The sequence below is a fragment of the Thermothelomyces heterothallicus genome (assembly GCF_042370625.1).
Source record: "Thermothelomyces heterothallicus CBS 202.75 unplaced genomic scaffold P884_scaffold_42, whole genome shotgun sequence".
In the NCBI taxonomy this organism is placed as follows: Eukaryota; Fungi; Ascomycota; class Sordariomycetes; order Sordariales; family Chaetomiaceae; genus Thermothelomyces; species Thermothelomyces heterothallicus.
In genome coordinates this window covers 50,213-71,043 of record NW_027192603.1, presented here as the reverse complement: position 1 = coordinate 71,043, position 20,831 = coordinate 50,213, and the positions used below count along the sequence as shown (strand labels likewise).

The window sequence follows — 20,831 nt, the reverse complement described above, 5'->3', positions numbered from 1 at the left end:
GCTCGTCGACGGGCTCTGCATCTCATCCGGAGCTCCGGCTAATTAAAGATTACACTCCAGCCAACGTCACCGTGCTCGACACCTACCCTGATCCCCTCACCGCAGTCTGCCGGGCATGACTTTGAACAAGGGATCATGGGCATCCGCGTCCGAACCAAGGTAGATCTGCGCCTTAGCCTGGAGGAACCGTGCTGCTCCAAGGCGTAGGTGTACGCGCATATGCAGCTCACTCCCGAGGAGGCCGCCAAGCACAAATGGTTACAGGCTGGATGTGTGCCGGCTTCATATCGACGAAGGATCGCAAGGCAGGTGACCTCCTTGGTTTTGACCTAGGTGACATCCGGTGATATCCGTATGCAACCATCTGTTCCTCGCGGTATTTGCACAAGTAGTAATTAGGTGAAAACGGGCGCTGCTCAGACATCAGCGCAACCTCTCGGCGGTTTTCGGGGATCTCTCCATTTCAGCTTGTTCCGTAGGGTACTCCGTAATATAGATCGCTTGCTAATAGCATTCCTCAAGCACCGGATTCCGCGCACAAGGTACCCATGCTAGCCACTGCATCCCAACACGCGGCTGGATTGGTCGAATCACATGCATGAGATCGCACCCCGTGTTTACCTTGGGGGTTGTAGCGCCGGGAGCACACTTCGGTTTTCGCAACGTGATTGGTCGCAGGCGGCCGAAGTGCCTGCTGCCCCTGGCGTCTCAGTTTCGTAACTTTGAAGGGGACGCTAGGCCTCCAACAGAGTACAAAGAGTCGTTTATGAACAGAAACGCTCGCCCAACCCCCTCTCGCAACCTGAAAAGTACTGTATGCACACGGGAAGTTGGGTGGCCAGTAGTCAAGTAAACCTTCACGATGCGTCTCAACGCTCTCGTTGCGCTCCTGCCAGCGCTCGGTGCTCAAGGGATCCGCATCATCCAGTCCAACGATGATGGCTGGGCCGAGCAGTACGCACGATCCTTTCACGACGCTTTGATAGCCGCGGGCCACGATGCAGTCCTATCCGCCCCCGCCGAGAACAAGTCAGGATCCGGTAAGTCGTTTGGCACTTTTCTTTCTTTCTCTTTCTTTATCTTTTTCCTCTGCTTGTTGATGCGGTCGCTAACTAACCTAATTTATTAAATAATATTATAACTAGGCTCGCTCGACATCGAGCCCTCCCCCAGGTCCACTCCTTGCCAGTATAACAGCTGCCCTGCCAACAGCGGCCCCATCGGGCGCAACGAGACCTCGCCGCGGCTCAACTGGGTCAACTCGTTCCCCGCCACGTCCATGAGGTACGGCATCGACACCATTGGCCCCCAGCTGTGGAACGGCGAGGGCGCCGAGCTGGCCGTCTCGGGCCCCAACGTCGGCAGCAATGCGTATCTGGCGGTTCACTTCTCCGGCACCGTCGGCGCCGCCGTCCACGCCGCCAAGAACGCAAAGATCCCCGCCATCGCCTTCTCGGGCGCGTCCGAAGGCACGCTGGCCTGGAACAGCCCGGAGGAGCCGCGCAGCCGCGTGTACGCCGAGCTGGCCGCCACGCTCACCAACGCCGTCATCGCGAGCGGCAAGCCCTACCTCCCCGAGGACGTCTTCCTCAACGTCAACTTCCCCAAGGTCGAGGGCCAGTGCACCGAGGCGAGCAAGTTCAAGTGGGTGCTGAGCCGGATCAACGTCGGCCTCTTCTCCGCCCCGGACACGGAGCAGTGCGGATCGACGCGCTTGCCCACCGAGGTCTCCGTCCTGGACACCGATGGCTGCTACATCTCGGTCAGCGTGGGGGATGCCAACGACAAGACGACGGCCCCGGCCGAGAAGCAGGCTGCGGTGCGGGATAAGCTGAAGAGCATGTTGACGTGCTTACCGTGAAGAAAAAGAAAGGGTACCGAGCTTTACGGTACCTTACTTAGTCAGATGCTTCCATCATCAAAGCTGCTCGCTAGTGGTGGATAGCCAAACCTTCCCTAGTCCTAGCTAAAAGGTTCATGAATTGATATTATCACACAAATTACACATAACATGCCACCAATGCTACATGCCGCAACGTACCAGGGAACCAATACCTTCTTCCCCAAGAGTAATTATACTTCAAACGTCCACAGAGATTCTTAAGACACATGTACTGTATGGTGCATATATCTTAACAAACACCTCCGCAGATATTCGGCACTTGTACGTATTAGGTACGGAGATGTATGTAGACCAGTATCCATTCAAAATCCCTGTGTCTTACCCTGCCCGTTCCTGATGCCTATTGGATCTCTGGGCTTCCTCTCATCAGTGGTACCCTCTACCTATTTCTTTGATTGGAGGTCTTAGGGTTGACTGCCTCCGCTAACTATATATATATATGTGTGTGTGTGTGTGTGTGTGTGTGTGTGTGTTTGCGCGTTGGGTTGCCATAGAATAACAAAGACTTCTAAATGTCCATTAACGTCTATGGAGAGGGTAATGACAGTATGGACTAGATACCTGAGTGACGACAAGGTGATATAAATAGTGTTTCTTTTTTTGTCTCGGCAGCTTCGCCTGTCTGGGCAGCAAAGTGAGGCGAGGCCGAGCGCCCGCGATTACGGCGATCAGGAACCTGTGTTGTCAGTGATCGACCATCAGCTCCACCCATTGCGGCAATCGCATGACTACAAGTACGGCTCTCGTGGCCCTAAAATTAGGTAGGTACCTATGTACTGTATGCACAAGACGGCACGTACGGAATCAAGTAGAGCGCATCATGAAGAAAGGTCGTAGACTATGTGGGAGCATATGAATATTCAACAGCGCATTGCAAAAGCTGTATTTTATCTGCTTATGCTTCCGAACCTGTCGTATTCTCACGCAGTGTTCTCTGTCTGAGAAGTGTAAAAATTTCCCCTTTCCCTCGGTTTGCATGTCAGCCAAGAACCAACGTTTCAAGTCTGCAATCGGGTCAGCTTTCCTCCGTCGCCTCCAGAGAGCCAAAACGTCTTACAAGATTGCCCATCTGGCAGCTGCCTCATTTGGCACCGAGCTGAAATGAGCCGTCCTAATTTTGACGCTCGGTGGGGTGCCGGAGACCGCCCGCATCAACTGTCCGGTCTTGACCAAGGAGCACAGGGGTTGGTAAACAACAACCCAAGATTTAAAAGGTTCAACCGCCATCTGCCGTGGTTCTTTGCTGCTCCTCTTGTCTTGGATTTATTTTTTTCTTCCAAACTTCACGGAGCACGCGACAGCAAAACTCCAGAACACCGCTAGTCGCAATGAGACTCTCGTCGACCCTCTTTGCCGCCGTCGCGGCGCTCCTGGTGCCCGGATCTCTGGCCGCGGACCCCAGCAAGTGCAACACCAGCGACAAGGCCCGCGACGGCGCCGACTTCGTCTTTGTTGAGCAGACGGATAATCCCAACGTGGCATCGTTGGCCAAGAAGCTGAAGAGGGTCAACGTCAGCGATGTCTTCGAGGATGCCAACCACAAGATGACCACCGACAGCTCCGGCCGGAAGCTTTGGCAGAGGACGTCCGACTTCAACGACTTCGAGACGGAGAAGTGGATCCCGCAGGGCATCTCGTCCACCGCCGACGCCGTGGAGGGCGGCACGTACGAGGGCAAGGACGGCTGGATCGTCAGCTGGCATCGCAACGACGACAAGAGCGCACGCGTCACCTTCGTCGACCGGGCCAACGACAAGTACCGCCACGCCCTCCTGGTGTATCCTCATGCCGAGGACAACTTCCGCGAGGTCCCCATCCACGCCGGAGGTATCATGTGGTACGGCGACAAGCTCTGGGTGGTGGACACCACGAACGGCATCCGCGTCTTCGACCTCGCAAACATCTGGCAGGTCGACACGGGCGATGCCGTGGGCAAGTCCGGCAGCAAATACACGGCCGCAGGCTACAAATATGTCATTCCTCAGATCAGGTTCGTGGCTCTTTTCTTTTCTTTTCTTTTCTTTTCTTTCATTCTTCCCCTCAAAAATAAAATTCATCCAAAGCTGACTCACACCGCGTACTATGTATAATATAGGTGGTACAAGTGGTCTTCCGACTTCTCCTTCCGCTTCTCCTTCCTGGCCCTGGACCGGACCGAGAAGGAGCACACGGTCGTCGTGGGCGAGTACCAGACGGACGACAGCCTCCCGATCCGGCTGGTCAAGTGGGCGCTGGACGAGTCGACGGGCCGGCTCAAGACGGGCGCCGACGGCAAGACGGCCAAGGCGACGTGGGCGTACTGCGTCGGCATCCTGCAGATGCAGGGCGCCGTGTCGGCCAACGGCAAGTTCTACATCTCGACGAGCAACGGCAACAGCAAGGGCGACCTGTTCGGCTGGGTCCCCGGCAGCTACGCCTACAACAACGTCGGCTTCTACCCGCCGCACCCGGAGGACCTGAGCTTCGACAAGAGGAAGAACCGGCTGTACGGGCTCACCGAGGGCAAGGGTCAGCGGTATATCATTGACTCGGACGCCAAGAAGGTCAAGTTCTCGTGAGGTGGTATTAAATAACGAGAAAATGAGCAGCTATTACCCTAGATTGGGTAGGAAGCCTGCCATAGATTTTGTCTCTCTTGTACCGTAATACTGCATTTTGTTTCTTAATTAATTTATTAATTTATTGCATATACTTTATTATTTGTCGTCACATGAACCATGGACCTAGTTAGTTTGTATCACAAAACGCGTCTTTAACATCACTCCGAACCTTTTCGAACGAACTGATCTATCTTTGCCTTAACGACAACCTGATCTTGGCATGTGCCCAAAACATTGAACGTAGGGGTCGGAGGCGAGCGCCAAAGGTAGACATAGGCAGGGGTTGCAACGTTCGCCCCAACGATAAGGTACCTATGTTGACGGTTGACGGGTTGGAAGTCGACAGCAAGCTGTTCACACGACCACATAGTCTTGGAATTGCTGCCCAGGTTGTTGGGTTCGCTTACATTTTTGATACTTCCTATTGGGCTCTTGCAGTTACATTGACCCAATGCAGCGGTAGAAGCCCAGAGATTTGTGGCGCTCTCATATTGCCGCGGCGTGACATCGTGCCGCGGGAAGCACTCCGGAAATGCAGGAGATATTGGCTATATCAGCCGCCACCAACTACACTACCAGCACAACGGCATTGGACGGCCCGCCCGGACGCTTAACCAATCTGCCAAATCAAGAAACCCATCTCACGTTCAGCAGCGAGCGGTCCAATGAACAATGATGCAAGGCTGCTGCTCCCAGATGGGACAAGACTTGATTGTGATCGATGCTGTTGATCATGGCAAGTTGCATTAGGATTAGATATATATTCTACAGAAGATAACGTCATGCTTAAAAGGAAAGAAGATGGAAGGAATGGGGAGATGGGGGAGGAGGGGAAGGGGACCGGCCCCCCGACTGGGGAGTTTCGGTCATTACAAGGCGCCCTCCCTTGAGACCTCAGAGAGTAAGGCTAACCACAACACACAGTGGCTTCCTTGGAAGCGCTGGTCTGCTGTCCACTGTCAAAGGGTTAGCTTACGAGTCCCTTGACCGGGAGGCGGGGGACATGGGATTGCTTAAATACCCGCCGAGTGTTTCCCAATGGAAAATGAAGCTGCCAATGTAGGCGCCGATGAAGATGCAGATAATGATGTAGCCGTTGTAATACATGGCAAGCCTGCGTCATCAAAGTCAGAACATGCCAAGCTTCCGAGGACTATTATCCTCGGGCAGGACATCAAGAGAGTACGCACAGCATAATAAAGTAGGCGACGGCGAACTGCAACATGTGCAGTAGAGCGCGTATGGCCTGCTCGAACACGTTCGGGCGGTACCCCTGACTGACAACAGCAGGGCAGTGAAGAGCATCGGTGCGGTCATCGGACGCCGTCTTTGGCGATGGAATCGCCTTGGCGGCCGCCAGCGATTTGAGGTGCTTGTTGAGGAGGAAGCGGTCGTACTCCTTGACTGAACGGCGTAGCATCTCGAGGACGACAACCAGCAGTACGACACCGATGCAGGATCCGGCAAAGACGCCCCTGGACGTGATCTTCCACGATTTCGCAATGAAGCATGCATCGATGGTGTTCCAATTCCACAGCATCTATGAACAAGGCAGTCAGTCAGTCAGCCGGGGGATTCCGTCAAGTGGCCGACCGAGGAAGACCTACGGAGATCTTGCAACCGTTTCCGCTCCCCATGCCACCCATGCCGCCCATCCCACTCTTTCCAGAGCTCGTGGCAGCAGCCGCGGCAGCCGTCGTAGTCATTGTCGCCATGGACGACATGCCAGTCATGTCGTGGTGATCCATCTTGCGGCGAGGTATTGGGAGTGCTGTCTTCGGAGGTAATTACTGAGTCGCGATCCGCGTAAAAGTAGAATGGACCTGCGGAAGAAAGGTGAACTTTCAAGCCTTGAAAGGACAAAAACTACTTTATGTCTGATGGGGGTCGAGTTGGGGTTTTAAAATCTTATTTACGAACTTCCTTCGATTTGGGTTAGGAACTGGGCCGCCAACGGCCCGGACCGGTAATTAATAAGTGCGGCAGCTACCAGAATATGAGGTATGTACCACAGGGGCAACTGCCATTAGATGGAACTCGGGGCTTCTTGCTTTGGCACATGCGGAACGCTACCTACCTACCACTCGGTCTTTTGCAAAGGGCTTCGCCAGTCACGCCTTCCTGGTATGTACATACGTGTCTCACGCCTGCTGTGCCGCCAACGTGTGCGGGTGCCGCAAGTGGAGGCTTGGCAAGAAAACCTAAATAGAAGATCGACTCACTCCGAATCTCGTGTTGGTAGACTCTCACGCATCGGAAGGGCGAGAGTCGGCCAATTGCGTGCATTTGAGCACATTGTGGCTGGCCACGAACCACTTTTGAGGTGGTTTTCACTCTGCTCCGCCCCGGCTGTGCACCGCCAGAACGGCCCGCGTGGCCCCACTAACCTGACCCCCCCCCCACCCCGGTATCCCGGTATACTGGTTTCCTTTTACTTCTTGGCCTGCCTGCTTTCTGGATTCAGCTGCGCTAACCCTGGTTCGACGTTGCAGAACCACAGGGTGTGGTGGACCGGCCCCACTGGGGTTCCCGGACCCACCAGGGTTACAGCCACCCACATCTTCCTACAGGGAGCCCTGGTCAGCTTCTTCTACCATCACCAATCTACCATCATCAACGACCGTAGCAGAGATACGAAGACCACTGATTTCATCCATCGACCACACAGGGGAATGTGGCAGCACTTGACCAGATGACAAGACCATGCAAAGAGCCGCCGCAGACATGGAAGAAGAAAACTCAAGGGCGGCCCGGTCAAATTATTTTCGACAGTGCCACATCAGTCAAGAGAGCAGGAAATATTCCAAACTCCGAGCATAATACAAAGGTACATTCCCAACCGGGCACTTAATTATACAAAAAAAGATGCGCCCAAGCAGGGCCTGTTTTCCGACCACCCAAAACGCTCGGAACCCCATCCACGGCTTGGTTCTCGTACAGCGGTGAGAAGGGAAGGGTGAAATGGTTGGGGTAGTTCAGGTACGAGTAAGCTCGGATCAAAATTCTTTGTGCTCTCAAGTTCCCAGTCTCAGGTGTCGACCAACCATCTCGCGACTCTTTCGGCCGAAAAGCGACAGAACCCAGCGCAGCTTTGCCAGCCAGGAGGAGGAATTCGTTGCGTGGCTCGCAGGCGATGATTTCTCCCCACCGACCGAACTGCCCGTGCTACGACGGACCACATCGTCTGCTTTTTCTGCGAACGTTGTGGTTGGTTTCCTTGGCTTCCCAGCCGTAGGGCGGTTTGCAGCTCTCGGCAACTCCACCGCAGCAGTGGTCGAATCAGTAGCCGTCTCAGTCGCCGCAGGGGCCATCTCAGACTCGGTCTCCACCACCCCTTCAGCAGGGGTAGTAGCAACAGATGAAGCTGGCGGAAGAGTAGGAGGTGCAACCGGGGCGGGGATAGCAGCGCCGGCAGACTTCTTCTTCTCGAGCATGAAATGGGCCCTTCCCTCCTCGGCGCCGACCAGCCCGCCCGTCATGCTCCCCGAGGCCAGCGCTGCCCTGGCGAGCTTGGCTTTGGTGACGAGAATGACATCGCTCCCGGCCAGCTGCACGACCGAGTTGTGCCACGGCGTGGGGATGTGCAGCAGGTCGAGCGAGGTCATGAGCTCGCCGTCTGCCGAAAGAGTCTGAACCGCGCGGACGCGGGACGGGTCAAAGAGCTGGATACCGAATTTGGGACCCGCATTGTTGTGTCTGGGACGATGAGCAAGTTAGCGGGGTTTTTTTATAGGATCCCAGTGGGGAGGGGAACAGGTGGATGGGAAGCGAAAGCGAAAAAAAAGGAGAAACTTGCGCATGGATGGACAGGCGGACGTGGTTCGGAAAGAGCATCTCGACCAGGTTGGAGTATGCTTGGTTGCGCTGTTTCTGCGTCAGCAAACAGCCCGATACGGTGGTTACTTCACAATATTTAAGCGAGGACATGAAGAGGGGTAGATTACGCACCAAGATCATTTCGAACGCAACCTTGGCCGACAGCTTCTTCTGTTGCGACCGGGTCAAGTTCCGGGTGTAGGGGTGGTGCTCTAGGTCCTCCAGCATAAATCGCGAGAAGCCCCGGTAGAGCGCCGTGATGGCCGGGTCCTTGGAGTCAATCTTAGCGCGGACGGCAGATCTCCGTGGGCCGCACCCGGCCATCAGAAGGCGCCGGCATAGCTCGGCCTCCTCGGTCAATTTGGTGCTGACATGATGGTCGATGGACGGAAGAAGGCTCAGCCGCTGGGCCAAAGCCGGGAGGCCGCCGTCACCCGCCGACGTTGAGAGTCGGAACAGGTCCACGAGGGACTTGAAGCCGACGCGGTTCGTGTTGCCCCTGCGGACGCCGATGGCGTGGTTCATCTGCTTCAGCTTCTCGCCGTACGCGTCCACATCGGCATCGTCAACGCCGATGCAATCGCTGAAGACATGGCCGTCGCTGATGATCCACAGCTTGGCACCGGGCCCGTATATTCGCTCGACGGCCTCGACGAAATCGTGGAGCCTCTCGAGAGCGAGCTCCTCTCCCCGGTCGGGGTCGGGCCCCGTAACCTTGTCCCTGTTGGACGACTTGCAGGGGAACGCAGGCAGGCAGAACTCGATGGGGCGCTCTTGTGCGGTAAAGTGACGGACACGCTCTGTAAAATACGTTCGCCCGCCGTCCACCCATTTGTCGTCCTTGCCCTGGTATCTGAGATAGCTGTCAAAGAGATCCACGATCTGCTCGGCTCTCGGGTCGTTGTCTGCCGTTTTCAGAGGCCGAGAACGTACGCTGAAATCAGCTTGATGGAGAACCAACTGCACAAAAAACTCGTCTAAAGCGATGTCTGCGTGATCGGAGCGCGCGCTGTTGACCAGGATGACAGTCCTGTGTTGGCGGGCATCGCAGTCCTGGTAGATCCTAACGTCGCCAGAGTCTCCAAGGGACAAACCCCGGTTATCCGGGGCCCATTGCCGTTGAGGCCCGGTGCAGTGCATGAGCCTTCCATTTCCATCCGTGACGAAGGCGCCTTGCAGACGGTGGTAGAATGATTGGCCTTCGTTTGAGAAGTCCATGGTTCGTAACTAGGTAGGTAGGTACCTTAACGACGAATAAAAGCGACTGCCGCAAGGCCAGTCTGGACAAGAGATGAACAGAGAAAATGCGAAGAGAGGCCGACGGATGTATGGGTTATGGAGCTGAATAGGTAGTACGCAGAGAGGTATTAATATCCGAAATAATTAAGACGCTGGGTGATTTGGCGTGTGAACTGGCGGAGGCCTTTAATTAGATGAGACGATTATACGTCTTGCTGCTCAACAAGGGCGCAGAGAACAGTCGATCGGAATCCGGCAAACGGCGTGCAAGACGCCTAATTAATTTTCCGGGGCCAGCTTGTGTCTGGACGAAGGGATCGGTGAGGTACTGGGCGCCGGCAAGGCAGTCGCCGGGAAGGATTCTCTTAGAGGAAACTTGGACTCTCTCGGAACCAATACACCGTGCTCGAGATATTAGCGGGCTAAATCCGGTGCCAGAATGTCGAATTCTGCCTGCCTGCCCCTAGCAGCTTCCTTGCCTATCAAGGTACCTTTTTACCCTCAAGTTCGGTTGGCAACGGAAACGGTCCTTGGCCCCTGACGGTGCAATGGGACGTAATTATAGCATCTGAATGCACCACTACTTGAGAAAACGAAGCAGAAATGAGTCTTGTTCGCTCTGGATGAGGATGGGTCGAGCTGATTCGAGCATAGCCGAGAACGGTTACTACAAACGCTGCATCATCTCCTCGTGATCAAGCCCCAGAAGGCGCAATGCATATAATGTTCGTTCAAACCCTGGTCGGTTTGAACGAGGCTCAGCCAGTGCCGGGTCCCTTGTGACAAGTGCCACTCTATTCTGAGTGGAGCCAGTCTATTTATGTCACGGGCGGGGTCCGGGGATTGGCGAATCGAGATGTTTGTACATATGTGTAGTTATACGGATTACAGTACATCCAACGCTCGGCGTCTACTTGTAGGGCCCCCCTACTTTCCTTTCCGCTGTCTTTTTGATCAAGCCTTGCGTTCCTTCTCTCGACCCAGCTTGGCAGTTGGAGGGTGACTGCACAGCGGCTCATTAAGACGACCACAACCCCGAGGAGGGGTAATTAGTTAACGACCAACACTCCTGAACTGTGACCAACGGCGGGTTCCGTATCCAGAAGGATCCAAACAAGCTCGACATGCCACGATCTGTGTCACTATTCGGACACATCCGATCTTTCTTCGGCACGATATCCGATCCAACATCATGAACGCTGCAAAGCGAATTAACTAGTTAGTCCCACCCATGCAATACTTAAACGTCGGGGAGGGACTAATTACTAAATGAGCCAGTGTCGCTGATACACATCATTACCTATTGCGGCGGATGGACATTCACTAATAGCGCGATTCAGAGCTTTAAAGACTCTTGGTGGCCTCTGTTCGTTAAGCATTTCAATTTAGCGTAGGAAGATGAGCAACGAGGTCGAGAAATATTGCATCATTGTCAAAGCCACCCAGAAACAGTTCAGACTTTTCTGTACTGATGAAACAAGGCAGTGTTAAGGTTAAAACTGGCCATTGCGTGTGCCACGTTGTTCGACCCGCTGGGCAACCCACTATGTAAGCTTTGACAACCAGCATGTCTATTACCTTAGTTTAGCAAAGATCCTTTTTCCTGTCGAAGAATACGAGCTTTAGCGCACGAGGGTAGAGAGGTCCAGCCTATTATCCACCTCGATTAATAGAGAGCCCCGGCATGTCCAGAATGGCCCAAGACAGGTCAGGCTGATGACTTACGGGTGTCTTTCTATCCACCCAAGCTGGGTCCAGCATCCAGCGAAACTCTCGCACGAGAGCGACTAGAGTGACCCTCATCTCCAGCATGGCAAACTTCTCCCCCAGGCAGGCGCGGCGTCCGCCGTGGAAACTGATGAACTCCGCTTTGGCTTTCCGCAGCCGATACTGCCTCCGAATGGCCAATGGCGAGTCTCCCCACCGAGCCGGGTCGAACTCGTCAGCTCTCGGGCCCCAGACAGCAGGATCCCGGTTGGTCGAGTAGCAGTTGTAACCTAGATAGGTTCCCTTGGGTATGACGATGCCATCGCCCAGTAGGACATCCTTGCTTGCCTTCCGATTGACTAGCTGACCAATCGGGGGAAAGAGCCGCAGGCTCTCGTATATCAGCGAAGTCAGGTACGGCATGTCCTGCAGGATTTCCGGGTCGGGGTCCGGGTCCGGGTCCGGGCTTGTGCGCCCCAGCAAGCCCTTACTCTGAGCCTCGGCATAGAGCTTAGCTTGGGATTCCTGTGCAGCCGTCAGCTATTACTGATATGAGACTCCTGGTCACTTTTAGGGGAGCCCGCCGCGGGGGCTTACGGGATGCTTGGCCATGAGGTATAGTGTGGATATCATGCAGAGCTGTGGGTTTTCTTGACCTGCCACGAACGCAACTGTTAGGTTATCCAACAGCTGCTTCTCGTCCCACAGTCCGGACTCTCTGGCGTCCAACATCCGCCGGCCCAGGCCGTCAGAAGACGCTGCCGAAACGGACATGGCGTCTTCTTCCGCGTGGCTCTCGACAAGCGCACGCCTGAGCTCATGCTTGAACCTGTCAACGGTTCGGCGGGCTCTTGTGCGGCTTGGGAACGGAAACCGGTCAAGAACAGGGAAGTTCATGAAGATGGGCTTGAAAATCTCCCGCTTCACCTCGGTCTGCAGAGAGTTGATGGGCGCGTTGGCAGAAGTCAGTGCCTCACCAGATGTAAGTAACGTACGTCAATGCAATGCCTCCAACACATTTCGCATATTATTAATATCTTGACTTACATCGAGCTTGATTTGCAGTACCACCTCGGAACAGTTCGCCACCGAGTACCGCTGCAGTAGCTCCTGGACGGGCACACCCCCGTTTCCCGCGCGGACTTGGGCATCTCTCAATAAGCCGCAAAGGTGCTCGGCGTTGCGGGCAATTGCTCTGGCCTCGAAGTCTCTCTGCAGCCCGGGCTTCACCACGGACCGGTAGTTTCTCCACCTCTCCCCGTGGCTGGATATTATGTTGTCACCAAGGAGGTGCGCGAGGACGCTGTGAGGAATCTTTTTCTGATTGCCGCTCTTTTGGTAAATGTCCTCGTCTTTGAAGATGGCGGCGAGGTATGACGGCTTGTGCACTAAGATGTTCCACTGGGCTCCGAAGAACAGCTTTACGGCACCATGAGTCCTGAGCGGTCTCTCGATGTACTCGCGGAAGATCTCTGATTGGTCGACGTCTTTGAAGAAGGGTATGAGAGCCACCCAAAAAGGAACAGCTGGGATGTTGGTTGGGTATCTTGGCGGCACGAAGAAAACGAAGTAAGCGAGGCAGATAATAAGCAAGGCAGCAAGGAGAAACAACTCGGCGACGAGGACCAACATTTCGCCTCGGGCGGTACAAGTCATTACCGGTTGTGGAAGGAACATAATAAACGAGCAACTCGTCAAAGTTTAGTCGAGAACAACCGCCGTGCTGCATCCAAGCCGGCGGTGTAATTCTTATCCCTGGTGCATCCTAGCGATGGCGCTTGAATCAAATCTGGAAGGGGCGCGTGTGACTAAGTATGTACGTACATAATTACCCTGCACCCTCGTGTTGGGAAGACGAAGATCACACCAGACTGTCCACGTAGCCCAAGCCACACAGGTCGAGAGGTCAGACACTAGTGTACGGAGTACTCCGTAGCGGCGTCCGATCTGCTCAGGACCCCGGGCGTGCTCGCAGTTAAGTGCGCCGAAACCAAAAATAATTAGCGTCCGTGCTAGCAGCGCTGTTCCATCCGTAATCAGCAAGCGTGGCTCGCGCAAACAGGGCATCTTCGAGCTTCGTTTCGCCCAGTCACGACAACTAAGCGCCAAGAAACTTCAACTTGTTGCCTAGCTACCATACCAGGCTCAGTAAGCCGGCGGGGTTCATGGGCTGCCCAAAGTAGTGGACAGTAAGTTACATACAAACATACACTGCATGTGGCCGTGGACCGGGCCTACAAAGGCTCCCGGACCCACCAGGGTACAGCCACCCAAATCTTCCTAGGACTGTCAAATCTGTTAACTAATTACAGAAAATTGAACCGTCTGGCCATCAATTTTGTTAACACCTGACGACATACAAGCCATGGATGGTTTGGGAATGCAACACCATCTTGGGATATCATACTCGTATGACTACGCGCCATACCACCTTAATCTCATGTCAATAACCTTGGGCATCGAAGAGCCTTACCCCGGCTAGGCGCAAGAAAGCCGGGCGCCGCTACTACTGGAACGATGACGGGTCTTGCCGTTCTGTTCGTAGCCGGAAGGATATACAGCCGCCTACTGTCGCTGAAAACGCTTCCAATAGAGGACTACATTGTCACTGTTTCCCTTGTCAGTCCTTCTCTCCCTCTCGACGGATGTAGCAGTCCTCATAGTTCGACTCGGATCAGGACTGGTTTTTTGTGCAGTTGTTGACCATCTTGTACCTCGTACTTGTCGGAAGAGCCGTCTCGTAGAGGGTCGGCAGGCATAGGGGGACGTTGTCACAAGAGGATGCCCGAAAGGCCGGCTTGTATGTACATTTGGATCGCTTTCATGACCGCTAATTGTTCGCGGCACCTAAGCTCGCTGTCATCATGCTACTGGCCAAGATCCTCGATCCGGGCCGGCTGCTTGGGACAATGATGTGGATCACCTCGGTATTATACTTTCTATTTTCGCCGGCATTATTGCCATGCTCATGCTGCAATGCCGCCCCATCGGAATCCAATGGATCGAGCCGGAGGGGAAGTGCTGGGACTTCTCAATCACGATGCGCGCCAGTGTCGCCGACGGAGTTTCCTCGGTCCTCCTCGATCTATACCTTGTCTTGTACCCAACCATCGTGCTGTGTCGGCTGCAGATGGGCTGGAGGATGAAGTTGGCCCTGTCCTCTGCACTCGGGCCTTGGGTATTGGCGTGTCTCCTTGGCCTTCTAAGCTGACCCGCTTGGCATCTCGGCTGATGGGGCTGCCAGCGCCGGAGCCGTTGCGGCTTACAAGTGTTAATTACACGCTAATTAACAATCGCCGTTGACCCCACGGACTTTACGTGGATGGCTGACCATGTGATGCTTTGGACAACATCAGCGTCTCCCAGAGATCATCTCTGTTGCGTCCTGTTTTATATTCTGACACTCATTGGTGCCTGCATTCCCTGTCTCTATCCACTTAGCGGCGGCTCAGGGAGGGCTGCGATCCGGCAGCAGCAGCGTCAAAGGATCGATACCAGCGCCACTGTTGGACCGTCCCGAAAATACAGAAGACCGGCTATACGGAGCCCTTATGAGCTTTCACAGCTGAACACAGCAACAGACAACGGCAAGCACGGTATTCTCGGGCTCTCTTTTCACGCCAACACGGCGGAGCTGCGTGCCGAAGACATGATTGCCGAATTGGAACAGCGACTACGACTACAACTAGAACGGCTACTAGAACGAACCGTATTACTCGGCCGGGGGTATGGGAGCGGTAATAATAAATCAGGCAGATGTTGCACCTTTCGGCCAAGCCTCTTTCCGCAGAGTTATCCCGCCACTTCCATGTCGAGACGAGGGTGCTTATTCAGCGATAACATGGGATAGTGTAAAGGGGGGGGGGGACTGAGCATGACAGAGTGGTGCTCTGAGACGAACAAGAATAGGCCAGAACAGAGAACAACCTGTATCTGTACTACTGCTAGTAGCGAAATTGCACGGATGGACCTAATTCTGTTGTCCAGATACGGAGTAGTAGTGTACTAGTATGTACGTGCACGCGATATCAGCGTCCTGTGGGAGACAAGTGTGTTAGTTGCATTGAACAGCGGATTAATACCCACACTAAGGCCCAACGGTCTCCAGTTGTTCAATGCTCATCGAACCCAGTTGCTGAGCTTGGTGTATGCACGTGGGTCAAACTGGGTCCGCACGTGTCGATCCTCGGGAAGCCATTGATGGCTCGAGGAGATTGGTCTGTTGTAATCAGCCCCACGTCCTTGCTCGACCCTGTTAAGGAAGGTTGAGGTGCGATTGTGGGAAAAGCCCCAAAAGTGGAAGGTACTTTAAACTGTGTGTTCTCGGCGCCGAGGCACGAACGCGCGGCGAAGGTTTTATTAAATCCAAGAGTCGCTCCCGTCCGATGAGTTTTCGCCAGAAGAAGAAGAAAGATCTGGGACTGAATTGGCCGGTACGACTTACACACACGGGACTGCCGTTACACTGCAGAGTAGCGGTGGTTGTAATTGAGGTGCTTAAGGAAGTTGCCGACATCGTCACAGCACCTGCATACATCAGCCGCCGTTGACCGACCGCGACTTCCCAAGAAGTCAAACAGTTGGATTTTCGGGCATCCCTTGCAAGCCTGCTCTCTTGCGCGGCATATCCCCGCTCCTTCGCACAGTCATGAAATTTTCCCTCGCTACAGCCTGCCTTCTGGGCACGGCTCTCGCTGTTCGGGAAGACCACCTCGTGAGCCGGAGACTTAACAAACGGTTTATCGACGACGCCGGCAACTACAACATCTCCTTCTATCACATCAATGATGTGCACGCGCACCTGGACCAATTCTCCAAGTCCGGCACCGACTGCACGCGTCCGGAGGCGGGTTGCTATGGCGGTTACTCGCGTGTCAAGACGGTGCTCAAGGAGACGCGACCGTCGCATCCCGACTCCCTCCTCCTCAACGTCGGCGACGAGTTCCAGGGTACCATGTTCTTCAACTTCTACGGCGGCGAGAAGATCGCCGAAACCATTAACCAGATCGGCTTCGACGCCATGACCCTGGGCAATCACGAGTTTGATCGGGGCGACGACTACCTGGGCGAGTTCCTCGAGAACCTGACCTTCCCCATCCTCTCCGCCAACATCGAATCGGACAACGAGGTCCTCAACCGCACCATCAAGCCCTTCCACATCTTCCCCGAGTACGACCTTGCCGTCATCGGTGTCACGACCGACACGACGCCGGGCATCTCCAACCCCGGCAAGGGTACCAAGTTTGGTGACCCGGTCGCCGCTGTCCAAAACACTGTCGACCTGATCCGCTCGACAACCAACATCACCCGCCTGGCGGCCATCACCCACATCGGCTACGAAGAGGACCAGCGCCTGGCAAAGGAGACGACGGGCCTCTATCTGATCATGGGCGGTCACAGCCACACGCCGCTGGGTGACTTCGAGGGCGCCGTCGGCCCGTATCCCACCATCGTTGAGAACAAGGATGGCGAAGAGGTGTTTATCGTCACCGCGTACCGCTGGGGAGAGTACTTGGGCTATATCGACGTGACGTATGACGCCGACGGCAAGATCCTGGCCTACCACGGCGCCCCTATCCACCTCACCAACGCGACGGCCCAGGATAAGGACCTGCAGGAGCAGATTAACGAGTGGCGCGGCCCCTTTGAGGAGTACGCCAAGGAGAAGATCGGATATAGCAATGTTGTGTTGGACCAGACGACGTGCCAGGAACAGGAGTGCCTGCTGGGCGATTTTGTTTCCGAGTGAGTGCAGTGCCGCCCCCCCGGTTGGTCTCGGATACATTCGAGCGGGGGGAGAGGGGGAGATGCTAACGGTCGCGCAGTGCCTTGCTCACCTACCGTCTCAACGCGAGCACCCCCGAGACAGCGCCTGCTTTTGCTCTCGTCAATGCCGGTGGCGTCAGGGCCACGATCGACGACGGGCCAATCACCCGCGGCGAAGTCCTGACGGCCTTTCCCTTTAGCAATTCCGTCGTCGAGGTGACTGTGACAGGCGAACTGCTGTGGAAGGTCCTCGAAGGTATCATCTCCGGCGTGAACGTGGACAATGGCAAGCCGGTCACATCGTTCCTGCAGGTCTCACGCGGCATCCGGATCGAATACGGCCCGGCTTCTGCTAACGGCACCGACAATGTGCTCGTTTCGGTTACCATCGGAGATAAGCCGCTGGATAAGGCGGCCGAGTACAAGATCGTCACGATGGACTTTGTGGCCGGCGGAGGAGATAACATGTTCAGTACCCCATTCGAGAACCTGGTGACCCTGGACGCTGTGGATGAGGTCCTGGTTCGGCATATCCAGGCTACATCGCCCGTCGACATTGCCCTGGACGGGCGGCTGACCAAGGTGAGCCGCTGCAAAGCAAACAGGGCGGCCAGGATGGCGAGGGCGCGGAGGGCCAAGAAGAACTAAGAGGAATGCTCTCTTTCTTTTGTATATAATTATAACCTTGCTTACCTCACCGCAGAATGAAGAGTAATAAATTTTTACTGACACAATTCTCTGAATAGACAGCTCCTCGCTAATTAGATGATTAAGATACCTAGCACTAGAATGCGGAGAAAAGAGAAGAAAAGGGGGGGAAAAAACCCGGAAGGGCCGTACATGGGACGCTGATTGACCCGGTTTTGTCGTGTGTGATGAATTATTCACTGTCTTGGTCAAACTATTTTTCAACGTGATCCACCATCTCGCCCGACAAGCTCCTCTTCTCCTCTGTGTGAGCAAAAGGATCAATCTTGGTCTCGGCAAACTTCCTTGCCGGCACCCGCTGCTCAAACAAGAGGTCCAGCTCGGCGTAGGTCCTGCCCTTGGGTTCCGGCAGCCGGAAGAAGACCCAGATGGCCGACAGCAGGCAAGAACCGGCCCAGAAGAAAGCGGTCCTGGCCCCCCAGTTCCATGCGGTGGAGCTCAGCTGATAGTTGGTCATGACGTTGACGAAGATGTTGCTGGCATTGTACGCGGCCCGGGCCAGCACGATCGTCTTGGCCTTGAGGCGTGTCGACGAGAGCTCGGAGACGAGTGAGTAGGTGACGGGGCCGACGGCGAAGTCGTAGACAAAGGTGAAGACGATCAGCATCGCACCAATGGCCCAGACGGACGCCTTCGTCGTGCCAAAGGAAAGGCAGCCCACGATGATGAGGAGGGTGAGCTGCGCGCACAGTCCGCCAAAATGGATTTTCCGGCGGCCGACCCTGGACATGAGGAACCAGGAGCCGGCGGTGCCGATCATGCCGAGGGCGTATTGGCAGAGGGAGAGGGTGAAGGAGTTGCTCGAGTCCATGCCGGCTTGGACGCTGTCGAGTGTGTCAGTAAAGAAATATTATTAACAGAATTCGCTGATGGGCATGGTGTTGGGAGCCGACTGACAGAAAGTATGCGAAGTAACCCATCAGGTTTTGCCCTCCAAGCGTCTGGACAAGCCAGATGCCGACGACGATTTCGGTCCGGCGGAGATCGATGCCCTTGAAGCAATCGCGGAACCGGACACCCTCCTTCAGGTTCTTCTCCAGCTCGTTGGTGTGCTCAATCATGGCTATGGTCTCGTCAAGGTCGAAGTCGGGCTGGTTTCGCGAGGTCAAGCGCAGCAAGGACCTCCTTGCTTCCTCTTTCCGGCCGTGCCTCACATACCACCAAGGGGACCTGGATAGTCGAACGGGTTATTAATTAGTCACGGTGCAGGGGATTGAATAGAAAAGGGGTCGAAGGGGATGAGACCAAGTCACTTACTCGGGGGCGAAGATGAGACCAGCGAGAATGGGAACGGGCCATACCCACTGCACGGCAAACGGAATCTTGTAGGCATAGTCGTCGTTCCGTCCGACCGACCCTTTGTTGACGGCAACGGCAAAGAATTGCCCAATGACCCAACACATATTGATGAAGGTGGTGAGATAGGGACGAAGCACCATGGGAGCCACCTCGGAGGCATAAGCTGCCGTTACGCTCTGGAATGCACCCCAAGGAATGCCTAATTAAAACCAAGCTCTTAGTTGACCTGGTTCCTATAAATATGAATATGATGAAGAAGGAAAAAAAAAATAAAAAAAATAAGAGGAGGAAACTTACCACACAGAATCTCGCCAACCACCAACACTTTGACATTGGGAGCGAAAAACAGGACAAAGATGAAGCAGATCATCAAGATCAACGACCCGATCGTGGTCATCTTGTAGCCGAAGCGGTCCGAGGCCCAACCGGCAAAGATCAGACCGAAGATCTCGCCCGCCCTGGCACCGTTGGACAGACCGGACTGCCAGGCAGCCGAGACGACGTACTTGTCCGAGGCGGCATCATACTCGCCGAATTTCTTGTTGAAGGCCGGGGAAGCGTACAGGTTGCCGAGCAGGGCAAGGTCGTAACCTTCCATGATGATGGTGGACGAAACCAGGACTGACCAGCCGATGGCCTTGGGATACAGCTTGAGAGCCTTCAGGAGGGACATTTGGTGCTCTTTCTCCGAGGCATGCTTTGCCTCCACGATAGCGATGTCGCCATCCAGAGGAGTCGCAACGGCAGCAGCAACAGCAACTGCGCCGGTCTCCTTGTCTGGAAGAGGCCCGTCCGAAGCTGGTGGTGTTTTCATATCGGCCATCGTGTCTACGAAGCTCCGAGCGCAGGCAATATGAAATGAGGAGAAGATGGCACAAGAGAAGAGACCGATGCTATCAATGTACGACAGCAAGCAAGAGAGAGGTATTCGAGAGCTCTGGAGATGCTGGATCAGGGCAGGTTATTTATCTTCGACCTGCAGGATGGTGCGCGACCAAGAAGGTTTTCATGGTTCCGGGGCGTGAGTGCGTCGGCCACAGTGTCGGTGACAGTGGACCAACCAGGGTTCGCGTCAGTTGCAGGCGGAATAGGTTGCGGGGTTTGGGTAGTTTCCCTGGGCTTGTGAGACGACCGAATCGGTTAGTGGTGTTCCAACCCCGACGAGGGACCGTCACTTTCCCCTCGATTTCCCCAGGCGTACGGTTTGCGGGGGAGGGGAGAAAAAAATAAACGAGAGTGAAAAAAAAAAAAAAAAACAAGGTTGGAAACTACATCAAACCTGTGGGCCATTCATGGTGAATACGGATTACACTAGTGTACGGATTAGTCCCTTGGGTGTGGCCGGTCAATGGAGCCAAGAAGGCGAGGGAAGGCGAGGGGAAGGGGAATCGGTTCCGGCAGGGGCGTCGGAGTTGCGGGCGGAGTTTATTGCATGCCAATTGGACAAGACTCGCTCTGGCACAGGGGGCGGACTCCGAGCCGAACTGGTCTCTCTGCCGTGCGGCCCCACGCCAGATGCCACACACATCCACGTGCCGCTATTCTTGTCAAACGGGGGGTTCCTTGCATCGCGACTAAAAAGGATACACTAGTAGTGTAGGTCATCAAAAACAAGCGTGGGGTTCTCCGCCTGCTTTTCGTTATCAGGAAACAAAGGGCCGGGTATGCACGAATAAACGTCGCCGCCGTGACCTTGGTCGCGATCCAGATCTTTCCCCAGGAACCCACCAAAAGTAGCACAGGACCAGGGTGTCGGAGCGCGACGGACAAGCTCGACTGTACCCAGATGCCAA

The 20,831-nt window shown here is 54.9% G+C and overlaps 6 protein-coding genes across 6 annotated transcripts; 3 read left to right on the top strand and 3 right to left on the bottom strand.

Annotated features, from left to right (window-relative positions):
* The first annotated feature begins 761 nt into the window (after positions 1–761).
* P884DRAFT_288190 (survival protein sure-likephosphatase/nucleotidase-like protein) lies at positions 762–1,997 on the top strand. The gene is made up of 2 exons (XM_069443927.1): positions 762–1,040; positions 1,146–1,997. The coding sequence occupies exons 1-2, from the start codon at positions 863–865 to the stop codon at positions 1,859–1,861; spliced, it is 894 nt and encodes a 297-aa protein (XP_069293453.1). The 5' UTR covers positions 762–862; the 3' UTR covers positions 1,862–1,997.
* A 1,132-nt stretch (positions 1,998–3,129) lies between these two features.
* On the top strand, positions 3,130–4,555 carry P884DRAFT_232771 (uncharacterized protein). The gene is made up of 2 exons (XM_069439860.1): positions 3,130–3,893; positions 3,999–4,555. The coding sequence occupies exons 1-2, from the start codon at positions 3,232–3,234 to the stop codon at positions 4,459–4,461; spliced, it is 1,125 nt and encodes a 374-aa protein (XP_069293452.1). The 5' UTR covers positions 3,130–3,231; the 3' UTR covers positions 4,462–4,555.
* A 629-nt stretch (positions 4,556–5,184) lies between these two features.
* On the bottom strand, positions 5,185–6,430 carry P884DRAFT_332939 (Ctr copper transporter family-domain-containing protein). Its single transcript, XM_069445819.1, has 4 exons — positions 6,111–6,430; positions 5,694–6,043; positions 5,525–5,617; positions 5,185–5,459 (listed from the first exon to the last, which is right to left on the bottom strand). The coding sequence occupies exons 1-4, from the start codon at positions 6,249–6,251 to the stop codon at positions 5,411–5,413; spliced, it is 633 nt and encodes a 210-aa protein (XP_069293451.1). The 5' UTR covers positions 6,252–6,430; the 3' UTR covers positions 5,185–5,410.
* A 992-nt stretch (positions 6,431–7,422) lies between these two features.
* P884DRAFT_288187 (Pyoverdine/dityrosine biosynthesis protein-domain-containing protein) lies at positions 7,423–12,897 on the bottom strand (the record flags this gene model as incomplete). Its single annotated transcript, XM_069443926.1, has 6 exons — positions 7,423–8,199; positions 8,300–8,367; positions 8,452–9,546; positions 11,284–11,790; positions 11,863–12,237; positions 12,313–12,897. The coding sequence occupies 6 exons, from the start codon at positions 12,895–12,897 to the stop codon at positions 7,518–7,520; spliced, it is 3,312 nt and encodes a 1,103-aa protein (XP_069293450.1). The 3' UTR covers positions 7,423–7,517.
* Positions 12,898–15,913: 3,016 nt separating this feature from the next.
* On the top strand, positions 15,914–17,679 carry P884DRAFT_212511 (Metallo-dependent phosphatase-like protein; the record flags this gene model as incomplete). Its single annotated transcript, XM_069439150.1, has 2 exons — positions 15,914–17,010; positions 17,091–17,679. The coding sequence occupies 2 exons, from the start codon at positions 15,914–15,916 to the stop codon at positions 17,677–17,679; spliced, it is 1,686 nt and encodes a 561-aa protein (XP_069293449.1).
* A 152-nt stretch (positions 17,680–17,831) lies between these two features.
* Positions 17,832–20,248, bottom strand: P884DRAFT_252275 (general substrate transporter). The gene is made up of 4 exons (XM_069440723.1): positions 19,336–20,248; positions 18,997–19,237; positions 18,637–18,909; positions 17,832–18,563 (listed from the first exon to the last, which is right to left on the bottom strand). The coding sequence occupies exons 1-4, from the start codon at positions 19,859–19,861 to the stop codon at positions 17,933–17,935; spliced, it is 1,671 nt and encodes a 556-aa protein (XP_069293448.1). The 5' UTR covers positions 19,862–20,248; the 3' UTR covers positions 17,832–17,932.
* Positions 20,249–20,831: the final 583 nt, after the last annotated feature.